Source organism: Nerophis ophidion, linkage group LG01 (assembly GCF_033978795.1).
Source record: "Nerophis ophidion isolate RoL-2023_Sa linkage group LG01, RoL_Noph_v1.0, whole genome shotgun sequence".
NCBI classification, from domain to species: domain Eukaryota; kingdom Metazoa; phylum Chordata; class Actinopteri; order Syngnathiformes; family Syngnathidae; genus Nerophis; species Nerophis ophidion.
The window spans coordinates 24,417,066-24,435,457 of record NC_084611.1 but is presented as its reverse complement, the minus strand read 5'-3'; the positions used below and the strand labels follow the sequence as shown (position 1 = coordinate 24,435,457).

Here is an 18,392-nt window from a genome sequence, read left to right as displayed (position 1 = left end):
AGTCCTAACATAAATAATAAATATAAATCGTTTGGAGGAATGTATTTTATATTTTTTTAACTAAATCAACATAAAAAAACACAAGATACACTTAAAATTAGTGCACCAACCAAAAAATACTCCCTTTTTCATGACAAGAAAGAAAAAAAGATCCCCCCCTCCCAGTGGTCCCCAATCGGTACCGGGCCGCAGAAGAATTTTTTATTTATTTTTTTTATTAAATCAACATAAAAAAAACACAAGATACACTTAAAATTAGTGCACCAACCAAAAAAACCTCCCTTTTACATGACAAAAAAGAAAGAAAAAAAAAGAAAAAAAGAACCCTTCAGCTCCATGGCTCTCCCCATTGGACAGTCATATTCCACACCAGCCAATGGGGTAAGTCGAAAGGCGGAAGTGTATGAATAGATTTGTGCAAAATGCTTAGGGACTAACTATGAAGCCACACACCTCCTCAACGTTCAAAGTTGTAAAATGTGCTTAATATTAGGGTTTTGTTGGTTTCTCTAGCATAACAGACTAATGTTTGACGTCTAAAGCGACCTTTGCGAGCTGAAATGAAGACACTAATTGTAGGAGTGGGTGGGTAAGTACGAGTGTCTTTACCTATTTTTGCATTAATTGAACCCTGCATGAAAATTTGATTGATTGATACTTTTATTAGTAGATTGCAAAGTACAGTACATATTCCGTACAATTGACCACTAAAAGGTAACGCCCGAATAAGTTTTTCAACTTGTTTAAGTCGGGTCCACGTTAATCAATTCGTGGTTGTTGAAATGGGAATGGTTAAGTTGAAATGCATGGGAAAACGTTGGAGGTTTTAAAAGAAAGTTACCGTAGGGCACCGTTAAATCTTGATAATCAGGTCACAGCATGTGACAAACGTTCAGTTCATTTCGAACATGCTTATGATACAATGTAATGCATCACATATTTCCAGTTGTTTCATTACAACACGTCCGAAAAGGAGTAGGAAAAGGAGTAGGAAGAAGCAGTGCTTATTTAATCTTACCCCTTTTCATAACATAGCAATTGTATCCCTTTTACTTGTTCTCTGTAAGAGAACAGTGAACAAATAAATAACTAATATACCATAGTAAGCAAACAAATATTAAGTACATATATAATCTTGGTTTTAATAGCAAAAACAAAAAAAGGGTTCAAGATGTCCATCATAATTCTTGTTCTGTGTCCTTTGTGAACACTTGTAGTCTGAACAGTCTCTTAAAGGCCGACTGCAACCTACTACTACCCACCACGCAGTCTGATAGTTTATATATCAAATGATGAAATATTAACGTTGCAACACATGCCAATACGGCCTTTTTAGTTTACTAAATTGCAATTTTAAATTTCCAGGGAGTTTTTTCTTTAAAACGTCGCATAATGATGACGAATACGCTTGACGTCACGGGCTGTTAGGAATATGAGCGCTGCGCACACACACAGCTAAAAGTCGTCTGCTTTAACGGCATAATTACACAGTATTTTGGAGATCTCTGTTGCTGAAATTTTTGCAATTTGTTAAATTAATATTGGAGAAGTCAAAGTAGAAAGACAGAGTTGGGAAGCTGTAGTCTTTAGCCACACAAACAAACGGTCATTCCTTGTTTAAAATTCACTGAGGTGAAACTTTACTATGGATCAGAGCGAACATGGATCCCAACCAAATGTCAACCAGCAAGTTTTGGTGAGAAAATTGTGGTTAAAAAGTCGCTTCCTGCCGGATATCAGCTGAGCTAAAACACTAGCAACACAATAGATAGATAAGGGATTTCCCAGAATTATCTTAGTAAATATGTCTAAAAACATATGAATCCGCCTCAATGCAATCGCGTTTTTTTTCAAAACTTTTTTTTCTTTTTTTTTTCTAGTCCGTCGCTATCAATATCCTCAAACACAAATCTTTCATCCTCGCTCAAATTAATGGGGAAATTGTCAATTTCTCGGCCCGAATAGCACTTTTTGTTGGAGGCTCCCATTAAAATCAATGTGAATATGTGAGGAGCCCTCAACATGTGACGTCATCGTCTGCGACTTCCGGTAGAGGCAGGGCTTTTCTCCAGTTGAGAACTTTATCGTGGATGTTCTCTACTAAATCCTTTCAGCAAAAATATGGCAATATTGCGAAATGATCAAGTATGACACATAGAATGGACCTGCTGTCCCTGTTTAAATAAGAAAATCTCATTTCAGTAGGCCTTTAAACTGAATCATATTGGTGCTTTGTTTGATTTCTTTGGTTAACCTATTCCATGGGGCTTCACGGTGGAAAAGGGGTTAGTGCGTCTGCCTCACAATACGAAATTCCTGAGTAGTCAGGGTTCAATCCCGCGCTCGGGATCTTTCTGTGTGGAATTTGCATGTCCTCCCTTGGAATGCGTGGGTTCCCTTGGGTACTCCGGCTTCCTCCTACTTCCAAAGACATGCACCTGGGGATAGGCTGATTGGCAACACTAAATTGGCCCTAGTGTGTGAATGTGAGTGTGAATGTTGTCCGTCTATCTGTGTTGGCCCTGCGATGAGGTGGCGACTTGTCCAGGCCAGGGTGTACCCTGCCTTCCGCCGATTGTAGCTGAGGTAGGCACCAGCGCCCCCCGCGACTCCAAAGGGGAATAAGTGGTAGTAAATGGATGGATTTAACTCCACATACTGATATACTAAAGGTTTTAAGTGTCGTACGGGCATACAAATGTTTTAATTGAGATTTTCGTCTAAGGTTATACAGGTGCTGTACATATTATTAGAATATCATGAAAAAGTTGATTTATTTCAGTAATTATATTCAGAACGTGAAACTTACATATTATATCAATTCATTACACACATAGTGATATATTTGAAATGTTAATTTCTTTAAATTTTGATGATTAGTACTGACAATTACTGAAAATCCCAAATTCATTATCTCAGAAAATAAGAATATGAGTTACAACTATTTCAAAAAAATATTTTTTAGAAATGTGGGCCAACTGAAAAGTATGAACATGGAAAGTTTCAGCATGTACGGCAATCAATACTTAGTTGCAGATCCTTTTGCCTGAATTGCTGCAGCAATACGGCGCGGCATGGAGTCGACCAGTCTGTTGCATTCCTCAGGTGTTATGAGAGCCCAGGTTGCTTTAATAGTGGCCTTCAGCTCTTCAGCATTGTTGGGTCTGGCATCTCGCATCTTCCGCTTCACAATACCCCATAGGTTTTCTATGGGGTTAAGGTCAGGTGAGTTTGCAGGCCAATCAAGAACAGGGATACCATGGTCCTTAAACCAGGTACTGGTAGATTTGGCACTGTGTGCAGGTGCCAAGTCATGTTGGAAAATGAAATCTTCACCTCCACAAAATTGGTCCGTGGCAGGCAGCATAAAGTGTTCTAAAACTTCCTGGTAGACTGCTGCATTGACCCTAGACCTCAGGAAAAACAGTGGACCAACAACAGCAGATGACATGGCACCCCAGACCATTACCGATTGTGGAAATTTGACACTGGACTTCAGGCAACGTGGATTCTGTGCCTCTCCTGTCTTCCTCCAGACTCTGGGACCTTGATTTCCAAAGGAGATACAAAATTTACTTTCATCTGAAAACATAACTTTGGACCACTCAGCAGCAGTCCAGTCCTTTTTGTCGTGAGCCCAGGCGAGACGCTTTTGACGTTGTCTCTTACTCAAGAGTGGCTTTACACAAGGAATGCGACAGCTGAAGCCCATATCTTGCATACGTCGGTGCGTGGTGGTTCTTGAAGCACTGACTCCAGCTGCAGTCCACTCTTTGTGGATCTCCCCCACATTTTTGAATTGGTTTTGTTTGATAATCCTCTCCAGGGCCCGGTTATCACTCTTGCTTGTACACTTTTTTCTACCACATCTTTGTCTTCCCTTTGCCTCTCTATTAATGTGCTTGGACACAGAGCTCTGGGAACATCCATCCTCTTTGGCAATGACCTTTTGTGTCTTGCCCTCCTTCTTTAAAGTATCAATGGTCATATTTTGGACAGTTGTCAAGTCAGCAGTCTTCCCCATGATTGTGTGTCACACAGAATCAAAACGAGAGACCATTTAAAGGCTTTTCCAGGTGTTTTGAGTTAGTTAGCTAATTAGAGTGTGGCTCCAGGTGTCTTCAATACCTGTCCTTTTCACCATATTGTAATTTTCTGAGATGTTGAATTTAGGGTTTTCATTGTTGTCAGCTATAATCATCTCCTTTTTGGCAAAAACACTTGAAATGTATCAGCCTGTTTGGAATGAATATATACATTCTACAAGTTTGACTTTCTAAATTGAATTAATGAAATAAATCAACTTTATCATGATAATCTAATAATATGACCAGCACCTGTATTTTTCTTCCCTTTGTTGAGAAGAATTGTTCTACATTCATGGGTAGCAGGGTATAGTTTGCTTTGTGTATAATTGTAGCTGTTTGCAAATGCACCAAATCGTTGAATTTCAATAATTGTGATTTAATAAATAAAGGATTTGTATGTGCTCTATGTCCAACATAAAGTGTTATTCTAATAGATTTGTTTTGTACCACAGTTAGTGAATTAAGCACACATTTGTCGTTGTTTCCTCATATTTTTACACAATAACTCAGATATGGTAACACTCGTGAGCAGTCGAGAATACGAAGTGATTTTTGGTCTAGAGCATGATTTGCTTTATTCATTATTGATGTGTTTCTTGCTACTTTATGTTGTATATTTTTTTCATCACATTTCCATTTCATTTTATCATCTATTATTACACCCAAAAATGTGTTTTCTTTTACCCTTTCAATATTTACTCCTTCTAATTGTATTTGTTTGACTTTCTCTTCTACTGTTACCATCCATCCATCTTCTTCCGCTTATCTGAGGTCGGGTCGTGGGGGCAGCAGCCTAAGTAGGGAAGCCCAGACTTCCCTCTCCCCAGCCACTTCGTCCAGCTCCTCCTGGGGGTTCTCGAGGCGTTCCCAGACCAGCCGGGAGAGAGAGTCTTCCCAACGTGTCCTGGGTCTTCCCCGTGGCGTCCTATAGGTCGGACTACCCTGAACTCCTCCAGTTGGGGCAGGGTCTCCTCCCCAATCCGGATATGGCATTCCACCCTTTCGTGGGCGAGAACCATGGATTCGAACTTGGAGGTGCTGATTCCCATCCCAGTCGCTTCACACTTGGCTGCGAACCTATCCATCGAGAGCTGAAGATCTTGGCCAGATGAAGTCATCAGGATCAAATCATCTGCAAAAAGCAGAGACCTAATCCTGCAGCCACCAAACCAGATACCCTCAATGCCCTGACTGCGCCTAGAAATTCTGTCCATAAAAGTTATGAACAGAATCGGTGACGAAGGACAGCCTTGGCGGAGTCCAACCCTCACTGGAAACGCGTCCGACTTACTGCCGGCAATGCGGACCAAACTCTGGCACTGATCATACAGCTAGGACCAGTTTGGCTTGGGAGACCCTACCAGGAGGAATAAAGCCAAACATAGCTCCTAGGATCATTGGGACACGCAAACTCCTCTACCACGATAAGGTGGCAGCTCAGAGAGGAGTCTACTGTTACCGAATAGCATTATATTATTTTTACTGAGATTCAAAGAGTTTGTTTTTTTCAAACCATCTTTTTAGTTTGTTCATTTCTTCCGTTATTATTTGTATTATCTTCTGTGTGTTCTAACCTGAACAAAATGCAGTTGTATCATCTGCAAATAATACTAACTTTAAGTCCTTTGTAACATTACAATAGTCATTTTTGTACAGATTAAAGAATTTTATAGAGATTGCACAATTTTGGGTGCTTGAATGCAAAGCAGCTCAATACGTGTGTTTTATAGTATGCATTAGCTTTACGGGTTTTCTCATTTAGAGTGACCAATGGAGGAAAATCCACTCTTTCCAAGACCCTACAAGAGATGATCCCCAATAGCTGCATCATTGCACAAGATGAATTTTTCAAGGTAAGGTATGTTTCCTGTCATTTATTATAGACTGTTAACGCGTGCTCATGGTGCATTTTGACCAGGATGATTCCATGGTACCAGTGGACACTAATGGCTTCAAGCAGTATGACAGTAAGAACATTTTTATTCACACAATGCACTTAAAGAGGTCATATTATGATTTGTTTTCCAAATTTAAAACACTTCCTTTTGGACTATATGTAATGGTAGTTCTCTGTTAAAAATGCTTTATGGATTATGTTTACAAACCATCTTCAAGCCACTCTCTGTCTCCTTTAGGATGCGCCGTTTAGTGGGCCATCTTATACACAAGCCCCTTCTTCGACTGAGTCTTCTCCACTGTCAACCATGTTTTAGTTTTTATATCGACTCTACTGACAGATATAAGTTAGTCTATACACTGCTTTGTATTAGAAATGGCAACAGCGGAGGATGCATGTGTACGTAGGAGCCAGTCTGACAACAACAAAAGGATAAAGAAAAATAAGGAACATATTGATTACAATAGCACTGGGACTCGCGCAAAGCTCTTAGGTAAAACTTAACTATACAGTATATGCAGATAACCGCCGATGTCATCAATGGGAAAAACGTCCCAAATGGGGCAAATTGTAAACAGGTAATTTTGGAGGAAGTATGAAGAAAGGCAAAATATTTTGTAAACATCTCCACGATGCGTCCATGGGTTAATTAAACATTTTCTGGATTTATGCAGATCCCAAATACACAAAACAAGTACCAATAAAGTAAGAAAAGTTGGTTTTGCATAATAGGTCCCTTTTAAGGTAATCAGATACATATTGTACACTGTATTAAGATATTCAGTACAAAGCCAATTACAATGTGTTCTGGTGATGTCGTCCAGCTCTTGATGCTCTCCACATGGACACCATGATGAGCAAGGTAGAAGCCTGGCAAAGAGATCCTGAGACCCTCCTCAGGAAAGCACATCTGGGCCAGGAGAAGACTACGGCATCATCAGCTGGTGACGTGTTTGTGCTGATTATTGAGGGCTTCCTTATATTCAATCATAGGTAAAACTTTTTTTTATGGCAGCTAATACTACAATTGCAACATTTAATAAATCCATCCATCCATTTTCTATCGCTTTTCCCTATCGGGGTCGCGGGGGTGCTGGAGCCTATCTCAGCTACAATCGGGCAGAAGGCGGCGTACACCCTGGACAAGTCGCCACCTCATCACAGGGCCAACACAGATAGACAGACAACATTCACACTCACATTTACACACTAGGCCCAATTAAGTGTTGCCAATCAACCTATCCTCAGGTGCATGTCTTTTGAAGGTTGGAGGAAGCCGGAGTACCCGGGGGGAGTCACGCAATTAAAGTATATTATTTATAAGTGATACCAATATCTAGGCGTGTGGGAAAAAATCGATTCGAATACGTTGTGCGATTCAGAATCGATTCTCTTTTTTTTTTTTTTTTATCGATTTTTTTATTTGGGGCTTCACGGTGGAAGAGGGGTTAGTGCGTCTGCCTCACAATACGAAGGTCCTGCAGTCCTGGGTTCAATCCCAGGCTCGGGATCTTTCTGTGTGGAGTTTGCATGTTCTCCCCGTGAATGCGTGGGTTCACTCCGGGTACTCCGGCTTCCTCCCACTTCCAAAGACATGCACCTGGGGATAAGTTGATTGGCAACACTAAATTGGCCCTAGTGTGTGAGTGTGAATGTTGTCTGTCAATCTGTGTTGGCCCTGCGATGAGGTGGCGACTTGTCCAGGGTGTACCCCGCCTTCCGCCCGATTGTAGCTGAGATAGGCGCTAGCGCCCCCCGCGACCCCAAAAGGGAATAAGCGGTAGAAAAGGGATGGATGGATTTTTTATGTTTTATTTATTTTTTTATCAATCCAACAAACCACTACACAGCAATACCATAACAATGCAATCCAATTCCAAAACCAAACCTGACCCACCAACACTCAGAACTGCAATAAACAGAGCAATTGAGGAGACACAAACACGACACAGAACAAACCAAAAATAGTGAAACAAAAATTAATATCATCAACAACAGTATCAACATTAGTTATAATTTCAGCATAGCAGTAATTAAAAATCCCTCATTGAATTTATCATTATACATTTATAAAAAAAAAAAAAAAAAAAGAACAATATTGTCACAGTGGCTTACACTTGCATCGCATCTCATAAGCTTGACAACACACTGTGTCCAATGTTTTCACAAAGATAAAATAAGTCATATTTTTGGTTCGTTTAATAGTTAAAACGAATTTACATTATTGCAATCAGTTGATAAAACATTGTCCTTTACAAGTATAAAAGCTTTAAAAAAAATTCTACTACTCTGCTAGCATGTCAGCAGACTGGGGTATATCTTGCTGAAATCCTATGTATTGAATGAATACAGAATCATTTTCAATCGGAAAAATATAGTTTTTGAATCGAGAATAGCGTTGAATCGAAAAAATCGATATCGAATCGTGACCCCAAGAATCGATATTGAATCGAATCGTGGGAAACCCAAATATTCACAGCCCTACCAATATCCTTTTTTACATGACTTATATGAACTATTTTGACAGTTTAATGTTAAAATGGGAAAATTAACAGTGTTCGGTTTTTTTGTAATGTTAACCTCATCTAATAACATTTTTTTATTCAGCTTTAGTGTATTAGCGGTATCTCACAATAGTGAGTAGACCGCTTACATTTTAGCAGGCATATTTATTACAGTATACCTTCAAAGGACAATACTAAAAATATGTAATTTTTTTTGGGGGGGGGGGGTTAATGTACAGCTTGTATAGTTCCAACTGATATACTATCCACTAAAAATGACTTGACACGCCATTATTGTATAGTATGCTCACATTTGTGTGATACTGTAATACTATTACTATTTCAAATCCCCATTTTTAGTTCATGCATTGTTCTTTGCAGCACTTTGAATGAGCTCATGGACAAAAGGTACTTCTTGGAAATACCTTATGACACATGCAAGGAAAGACGATCGTGAGACTCAATCCTTTTTCATCTCTTAGTTGATTTAATTTTGCATAAGCATTTCAACAGTCTGTTTTTGCAAAGTTTGAGGGTGTATCAGCCGCCCGATCCTCCAGGCTACTTTGATGCACATGTGTGGCCCATGTACCTGAAGAACCGCCAGGAGATGGAGCGCACGTGCACAGGAATCGGTATATATCTTCGACATATTTTCTTCTTGCACTCTTGTTTTTTTTCAAGTGATATCTATTTGTGTGACATCTTAATTTCTGTTTGTGTGCCAGTGATTCTGGATGGACTCTGGTCAAAGGAGGAGTTACTGGCCACTGTATATCAAGATGTTTGTCAAGAAATAAAGAGGTGCAAAGGTAAGCTCAATTTACATTTACATCTCTCAATGTGATTAATTACAAAGGGTAGCTTCTTCCATCTTCAGCACTTTTTTTGCACATGATCAGATTACTAGCTGCCATTAGCGGAATATGTGCATTTTTATGCATAATGAATGAAATAAGTTTATTTCGGTCATATAATCATTCAAATCAATCAACCATTTGTGTGATCAGTTTTACAGTACATGTTATATGTATACAATTATGCACATTTACAAACGAAAGAAAATAAATGAAAAAGAATGACCAAAAAAGGAATAGGCTGAAGCCAAAGCTTATATTTGCCCATTTTATACCTTCACTGAAGATTAGATTGCCTGGAACATCAACGTTAAAAAAAAAAAAATCAATGGGATGAAAGTAATTGTTATTATATTTTATAATTTTCAATTGTTTCACCTTTCAATGTTTTCTTCAACCTTACCAAAGAAGTGCATGTCTTCAGCTCATCACTGAGCTTGTTTCACCATTTAACTCCTAAAACTGTAGTACATTTGTATTTTATATTTGTTCTCGCTCTACCTATTTCAAAAATCGATATCCCCGTAAATTATAGTTTTCTCATTCTAAATGAAATAGCCTGAGAATACAAGCTGGAAGGCTGTTGTTCTTTACTCGAAACGTAATTTACATTGTTTTTAAAAACACAATGTGTGAAAATTTTAATACATTTGAACTTATAAATAATGGATTGGTATGTTCATAGTAGCACGCTTTGTGTATTATTCTAATGACCCTTTTTTGAAGTTTTATTATTGGGTCTACGTTTGTTTTATAAACATTTCCCCAAATTTCAACACAATACATTAAATATGGAAAAATAAAAGAATAATACAACATATGCTGGCATTTCTTAATAATGCATTATTTTATTTTGTTTACAGAGAAATACTGAAAAGGTTGTTCTCTTACCGAATGTCTTCTCCTGTTGGTGATCGGGAAGAGCTTTGCTTTCAAGGAGTCAGTCCATTGGACTTGTTGTGCACCGAAAAGGACCAAAATAACGTGTAAATGTGTTTTTAGATGGTTAGATAGCAGTAGCTGACATGGAGATGGATTGATTGATTGATTGAAACTTTTACTAGAAGATTGCACAGTTCAGTACATATTCCGTACAATTGACCACTAAATGGTAACACCCGAATAAGTTTTTCAACTTGTTTAAGTCGGGGTCCACGTGAATCAATTCATGGAAAAGTGTGACTGTTGCAAAGGGGAAAGCAGGGACGGCGTGGCGCAGTGGGAGAGTGGCCATGGTTCAATCCCCACCTATAACCACCCTCATCACGTCCGTTGTGTCCTGAGCAAGACACTTCACCCTTGCTCCTAATGGGTGCTGGTTAGTGTGAATGGGTAAATGTGGAAGTAGTGTCAGAGCGCTTTGAGTTCCTTGAAGGTAGAAAAGCGCTATACAAGTACAACCCATTTAAAGCTACACAACTTTGTTTCAAAGGCCTACTGAAATGAGATTTTTTTATTTAAACGGAGATAGCAGGTTCATTCTATGTGTCATACTTGATCATTTTGGGATATTGCCATATTTTTGCTGAAAGGATTTGGTAGAGAACATCGACGATAGAGTTTGCAACTTTTGGTCGCTAATAAAAAAGCCTTGCCTGTACCGGAAGTAGCAGACGGTGTGCGTGTGACGTCACGTGTTGTAGAGCTCATCACATCCTCACATTGTTTACAATCATAGCCACCACCAGCTAGAGTGATTCGGACCGAGAAAGCGACAATTTCCCCATTAATTTGAGCGAGGATGAAAGATTTGTGGATGAGAATAATGAGAGTGAAGAACTAGAAAAAAAAAGGCGAGGGCAGTGAGAGTGATTCAGATGTTATTAGACACATTTACTAGGATAATTCTGGAAAATCCCTTATCTGCCTATTGTGTTACTAGTGTTTTAGTGAGATTATATGGTACATGAAAGTGGGAGGGGTGTGGCCAAGTGTGTGGTGACCGCCAGTGTGTCTGAGGGGAAGCCACGCGGCTGCAGCAGGACGCAAGCTCCGCTTATGTCTACGGTAAGAGCCGACTTATTACCACAATTTTCTCACCGAAACCTGCCGGTTGACATGTGGTCGGGATCAATGTTCGCTTGACCGCTCTGTTCTATAGTAAAGCTTCACCTTCGGGAATTTTAAACAAGGAAACAACGGCTGTGTTTGTGTGGCTAAAGGCAGCTGCAGTGCACCGCTTCCCACCTCCATCTTTCTACTTTGAGTTCTCCATTATTAATTGAACAAATTGCAAAAGATTCAGCAACACAGATGTCCAGAATACTGTGTAATTAGGCGATAAAAGCAGACTACTTATAGCTTGGATCGGGCTGGAAAAAAATGTCCGCTACAACCCGAGACGTCACGCGCACGCGTCATCATACGCGTCATCATTCCGCGACGTTTTCAACAGGATACCTCGCGGGAAATTCAAAATTGCAATTTAGTAAACTAAACCGGGTGTATTGGCATGTGTTGCAATGTTAAGATTTCATCATTGATATATAAACTATCAGACTGCGTGGTCGGTAGTAGTGGGTTTCAGTAGGCCTTTAAGCTAACTTTATTTGTAATTGTTACTGTTTTGTCTTTTAAAATATATGTGCAGTTGTTTCATTCAAAAGGTCTGTTAGACCCATACTAATGAGAAAAAACTTGAAAATTACTGGGAATTTTTAATTTAGTGAAAAGAATAATATTGTAATTCAAAAATGAAGTTGTATTTTCACACAAGGAGTCAACGTTGTACAATGATGAGAATAAAGTACATTATATTGGGGGAAAAACCTGTAGTGTTAAATGACGTCCATGGATGTTCTCATTCGTTCAGGTCATTGTATTCTCAGGACATTCAATCATTTGCAACCAGACTGTTCAGTTTGTCTCAGAAGATGTTTCGCCGCTCATCCAAGTAGGTTGCATCAGTTCATGCTCCTAGACTTAGATTGGTCCAATCTGGTTTTAGACTTAGTTTGGTCAGATTTAGATTAGATCAGACCAATCTAATTAAGTTCTAATATTAAGTTTGGAAAAAGTTGTAACATTGGGCCATACTGAAAAGAAAACAAGTTTGAAGGATTTTGTTATATTACAAGAAAACAAGTTGTACAAAAAATGTGAATACTATGTTTTAAAAAAGGTAAATTCATAATAATACAGTTTTAATATGAAAATAAAGTACTTTTAACAAATAGAGGATCCCATAGAACACATTTACGTTTTTTGCAGTCTGACTATAATTTTATTTTCTTGTAATCTTTTACTTTTTTCTTTTCTATTTGGCTTTTCTACTTCATATTTGACCGATTAATCCAAATAATGAGATTCAACAGATACACGATACATAAAGTGTGTATCACCTTTGAGTCATGGAGTTACAGGAGTTTATATTCATATATTATAAACAATAAACAATGCTTAATCATCTTTCTCTGTTGTATGACTTTATGCATGACTTTGGCTGGCTGTGCTTGCTCTGGGCTGGAAACTTTATTTTATTTGGGTTTTGTTTTTCACATCGGAGCAGGTAAAATGGAGACAATATTTAATCAAAACAATGAGGTACAATGACTATTAGTACAATTGACAATTAGCCGACATATTCACTCATCGAGGGTGGACGCTCCCCTTTCCTCTCCCTTATCTCTCCTGCTTGCTTCTTTGTTTTGTCTTGTCTTAACTTTCTTGTTGCCTCTTTTTGCACTGCTCTCCAAATCTAAACATTGGAACTATTTAACTGGCCTCAACAAAACTGACAAGATCTTGGGTTTGGGGGAACCTGCTGTCGCGACAAAGCAGTTGTTGCTGGACACACGACGGACTCTTGGGACAAGAAGGAGTGTTGTGTGCCTGGCGACCCATTTCTGTCGAGGACGTGAAGATATCCACCTATTTGGAATTATGACAACAGGACATCTGCTGATTGGAGTAAGCGTTGCTCTGGTTTGTCGACAAATTGGAAGTTGCATGCAGTCTTCAAAGTACCCCAAAGCTGCCACAAAAGATTGGAGGATGCAGGAAGAACTGTGGATTACATCGGACTGTCTACCCCGCAGGTTTTGAGGACCAGTCATAGACAATTTACAGTGAAAAGCAAATATTATTTTCACTCACATACAAAATCATTCTTACTTGGATTGTTTCCCTGGCTTCGAGACTCTCCCGAAGAACACTCCAGCGAAGACACATAAAAAACTCCCTTTTTGTCTCTCATGGACACACACCTGTTGTTGTTGACTTTGGACCAGGCGGACAATACATCAAGGCCGCGGAACAGAGACACACTACGGGCTTATACACACACACACACACACACACAAAAAAAATATACGCCACACATACACCACCCCCTCGCAACCACCCCAACCCAACGCCCTGGACGCAAATCCCGTAGGAATGATGAATGGATGGCCATCGCCTAACAAATGCGGCCAACCACCATGACCTTGAACTACCTTCCCTCTGTTGCTAGATATCTCGAGATGTATGTTGTAATATGTATATGTGCTTTGCTTTGGAGGTTTTTTCCCACTCCGAACTGGGCCCCCTTAGGAGCCCAGTCTGGATTGTATTTTTTTTACTCATCCTTCCCCAGCGTTTACCTTTTTCCCATCTTTTATGGCGACCCATCAGCGTTCTTGTTCTGTAACCCTGTACACTGTTTGTCTAATCTTGAACAGGTTTGTGCTGAAAACAAAGTTTTGTTGTTCTTGTGCAATGACAATAAAGACCTATCCTATCCTATATTCGTTAAAGTACAAACCCTGTTTCCATATGAGTTGGGAAATTGTGTTGGATGTAAATATAAACGGAATACAATGATCTGCAAATCCTTTTCAACCCATATTCAATAGAATGCACTACAAAGACAATATATTGATATTAATCATAAACTTTTATTTTTTTCGAAAATAATAATTAACTTAGAATTTCATGGCTGCAACACGTGCCAAATTAGAAAGGGCATGTTCACCACTGTGTTACATCACCTTTTCTTTTAACAACACTCAATAAACATTTGGGAACTGAGGAAACTAATTGTTGAAGCTTTGATAGTGGAATTCTTTCCCATTCTTGTTTTATGTAGAACTTAAGTCGTTCAACAGTCCGCGTCTCCGCTGTCGTATTTTACGCTTCATAATGCGCCACACATTTACGATGGGAGACAGGTCTGGACTGCAGGCGGGCCATAAAAATACCCGCACTCTTTTTTTACGAAGCCATGCTTTTGTAACACGTGCTGAATGTGGCCGGGCATTGTATTGCTGAAATAAGCAGGGGCGTCAATGAAAAAGACGGCGCTTGGATGGCAGCATATGTTGTTCCAAAACCTGTATGTACCTTCCAGCATTAATGGTGCCTTCACAGATGAGTAAGTTACCCATGCCTTTTGGCACTAATCCACCCCATACCATCACAAATGCTGGCTTTTGAACTTTGCGTCGATAACAGTCTGGATGGTTCGCTTCCCCTTTGGTCCGGGTGACACAGTGTTGAATATTTCCAAAAACAATTTGAAATGTGTATTCGTTAGACCACAGAACACTTTTCCACTTTGCATCAGTCCATCTTAGATGATCTCGGGCCCAGATAAGGCGGCAGCGTTTCTGGATGTTGTTGATAGATGGCTTTCGCTTTGCATAGTAGAGCTTTAACTTGCACTTACAGATGTAGCTACAAACTGTATTTAGTGACAGTGGTTTTCTGAAGTGTTCCTGAGCCCATGTGGTGATATCCCTTAGAGATTGATGTCGGTTTTTGATACAGTGCTGTCTGAGGGATCAATCAATGTTGGTTTCTGGCCATGCCGCTTACGTAGAGTGATTTCTCCAGATTCTCTGAACCTTTTGGTGATATTATGGACCGTAGATGTTGAAATCAACTGAATATGGGTTGAAAATGATTTGCAAATCATTGTATTCCGTTTATATTTACATCTAACACAATTTTCCAACTCATATGGAAACGGGGTTTGTATATATATATATATATATGTGTGTGTGTGTGTGTATATATATATATATATATATATATATATATACAATGATTTGCAAATCATTTTCAACCCATATTCAGTTGAATATGCTACAAAGACAACATATTTGAATTTAAAACTGATAAACATTTTTTTTTTGCAAATCATTAACTTTAGAATTTGATGCCAGCAACACGTGACAAAGAAGTTGGGAAAGGTGGCAATAAATACTGATAAAGTTGAGGAATGCTCATCAATCACTTATTTGGAACATCCCACAGGTGTGCAGGCTAATTGGGAACAGGTGGGTGCCATGATTGGGTATAAAAGCAGCTTCCATGAAATGCTAAGTAATTCACGAACAAGGATGGGGTGAGGGTCACCAAACTGTAAGCAAATTGTCGAACAGTTTTAGAACAACATTTCTCAACGAGCTACTGCAAGGAATTTAGGGATTTTACTATCTACGGTCCGTAAAATCATCAAAAGGTTCAGAGAAGCTGGAGAAATCACTGCATGTAAGCAATGATATTACGGACCTTTGATCCCTCAGACGGTACCGCATAAAAAACCAACATCAGTGTGTAAAGGATATCACCACATGAGCTCCGGAACACTTCATAAAACCACTGTTAGTAACTAAAGTTGGTCGCTACATCTGTAAGTGCAAGTTAAAACTCTACAATGCAAAGCGAAAGCCATTTATCAACAACACCCAGGAACGCCGCCGGCTTCGCTGGGCTCGAGCTCATCTAAGATGGACTGATGCAAAGTGGAAAAGTGTTCTGTGGTCTGACGAGTCCACATTTCAAATTATATTTGGAAACTGTGGACGTGGTGTCCTCTGGAACAAAGAGGAAAATAACCATTCGGATTGTTATAGGCGCAAAGTTGAAAAGCCAGGATCTGTGATGGTGTGGGGGTGTATTAGTGCCCAAGGCATGGGTAACTTACACATCTGTGAAGGCACCATTAATGCTGAATGGTCCATACAGGTTTTGGAGCAACATATGTTGTCATCCAAGCAACGTTATCATGGACGCCCCTGCTTATTTCAGCAAAACAATGCCAAGCCATGTGTTGCAACAGCGTGGCTTCGTAGTAAAAGAGTGCAGGTACCTTGCTGGCCCGCTTGCAGTCCAGACATGTCTCCCATCGAAAATGTGTGGCGCATTATGAAGCGTAAAATACGACAAGACCCTGTACTGTTTAACGACTAAAGCTCTACCTAAAACAAGAATGGGAAAGAATTCCACTTTCCAAAGCTTCAACAATTAGTTTCCTCAGTTCCCAAACGAGTATTGAGTTTTGTTAAAAGAAAATGTGATGTAACACAGTGGTGAACATGCCCTTTCCCAACTACTTTGGCATGTGTTGCAGCCATGAATCCATCCATCCATTTTCTACCGCTTATTCCCTTTTGGGGTCACGGGGGGCGCTGGCGCCTATCTCAGCTACAATCGGGCGGAAGGCGGGGTACACCCTGGACGAGTCGCCACCTCATCGCAGGGCCAACACAGATAGACAGACAACATTCACACTCACTTTCACACACTAGGGCCAATTTAGTGTTGCCAATCAACCTATCCCCAGGTGCATGTCTTTGGAAGTGGGAGGAAGCCGGAGTACCCGGAGGGAACCCACGCATTCACGGGGAGAACATGCAAACTCCACACAGAAAGATCCCGAGCCTGGATTTGAACCCAGGACTGCAGGACCTTCGTATTGTGAGGCAGACGCACTAACCCCTCTGCCACCGTGAAGCCATGAAATTCTAAGTTAATTATTATTTGCAAAAAAAAATGTTTATGAGTTTGAACATCAAATTTATTGTCTTTGTAGTGCATTCAATTGAATATGGGTTGAAAATGATTTGCAAATCATTGTATTCAGTTTATATTTACATCCAACCTAAATTCCCAACTCATATGGAAACGGGGTTTGTATATATAAATATGTCTATCATATTGACATTTTATCTATGGATAAATTATTAGGTTACCCTTCAGAGAGTTACATATATGATAATAAAGTACATACTGTACTGTTTACATTTTGAAGTACTTTAAAAAGCTGTAATCTACCCCAAACAAGTCATGGTTGCCAAAGTGATTCAAAGTAATATTTTGGTATTGACGCATCTCAGTATTCTCGTAAATTATAGACAGATGAGATGAGTCAATATCAACATATTACTTTAAATCACTTTTTTGAAAACCAAGAATACATTGATTTAATGAATACATCCAAACACTTAATATGTAATATGGACATGAACAAACAACAGTAAACATCGTGTGCAGCTAAGATCTAAACAGGTTTTTTGCACATCAGCATTTGATCACTAACAGTCCTTTTTACAATCACATTAATACCGTAGAAATGGCCAACTCTTTGTTTTTTTTTAACATGATAAAGGTGTCAATTTCAAACACACATATCCTTACAATAATGTTTGTTTTACATGTTGTAATCAGTTGTGGACAAACGAAGCCCCACCCCCCTAAAAAATGTATTTAAATTAAATATTTGTTTGGAACAGAATCTGACTTTATGTAACCGTGATCCCTATTCAACAAAAAGGCAACAGTGATTATTTACACATGAGAAAAGTATCATTAAGTAAAAAAGTGCACTCTAATCCAGTGGTTCTCATCCTTTTTTCAGTGATGTACCCCCTGTGAAGATTTTTGTTAAATTCAAGTACCCCCTAATCAGAGCAAAGCATTTTTGGTTGAAAAAAGGAGATAAAGAAGTCAAATACAGCACTTTTTCATCAGTTTCTGATTCATTAAATTAAAATATTGCTCATTTGTAGTGGTCTTTCTTGAACTATTTGGAAAAAAATTATATAAAAATAACTAAAAACTTTTTGAAAATAAACAAGTGATTCAATTATAAATACATATTTCAGCTTAATGGGCCCTTTTTGGGGATTGTAATAGAGATCCATCTGGATTCATGAACTTAATTCTAAACATTTCTTCACAAAAAAAGAAATCTTTAACATCAATATTTATGGAACATGTCCACAAAAAATCTATTTGTAAACACTGAATATTGCATTTCTTTTCACAGTTTATGAACTTA

General features: G+C 39.0%; 1 protein-coding gene across 4 annotated transcripts; it reads left to right on the top strand.

Annotated features, from left to right (window-relative positions):
* The first annotated feature begins 393 nt into the window (after window positions 1-393).
* nmrk1 (nicotinamide riboside kinase 1) lies at window positions 394-14,266 on the top strand. Of its 4 annotated transcripts, none has more exons than XM_061899403.1 (8): window positions 394-589; window positions 5,851-5,941; window positions 6,007-6,055; window positions 6,810-6,978; window positions 8,871-8,942; window positions 9,018-9,124; window positions 9,218-9,301; window positions 13,088-14,259. In XM_061899403.1, exons 1-8 carry the CDS (start codon window positions 561-563, stop codon window positions 13,204-13,206), a joined length of 720 nt encoding a protein of 239 aa, XP_061755387.1. In that variant the 5' UTR covers window positions 394-560; the 3' UTR covers window positions 13,207-14,259. The 4 variants fall into 4 exon arrangements, with proteins under 4 accessions (XP_061755387.1, XP_061755395.1, XP_061755404.1 ...); XM_061899411.1 differs by having other exon boundaries at window positions 13,127-14,258; XM_061899420.1 differs by lacking the exon at window positions 13,088-14,259 and adding an exon at window positions 10,210-12,754.
* The last annotated feature ends 4,126 nt before the right edge of the window (window positions 14,267-18,392 follow it).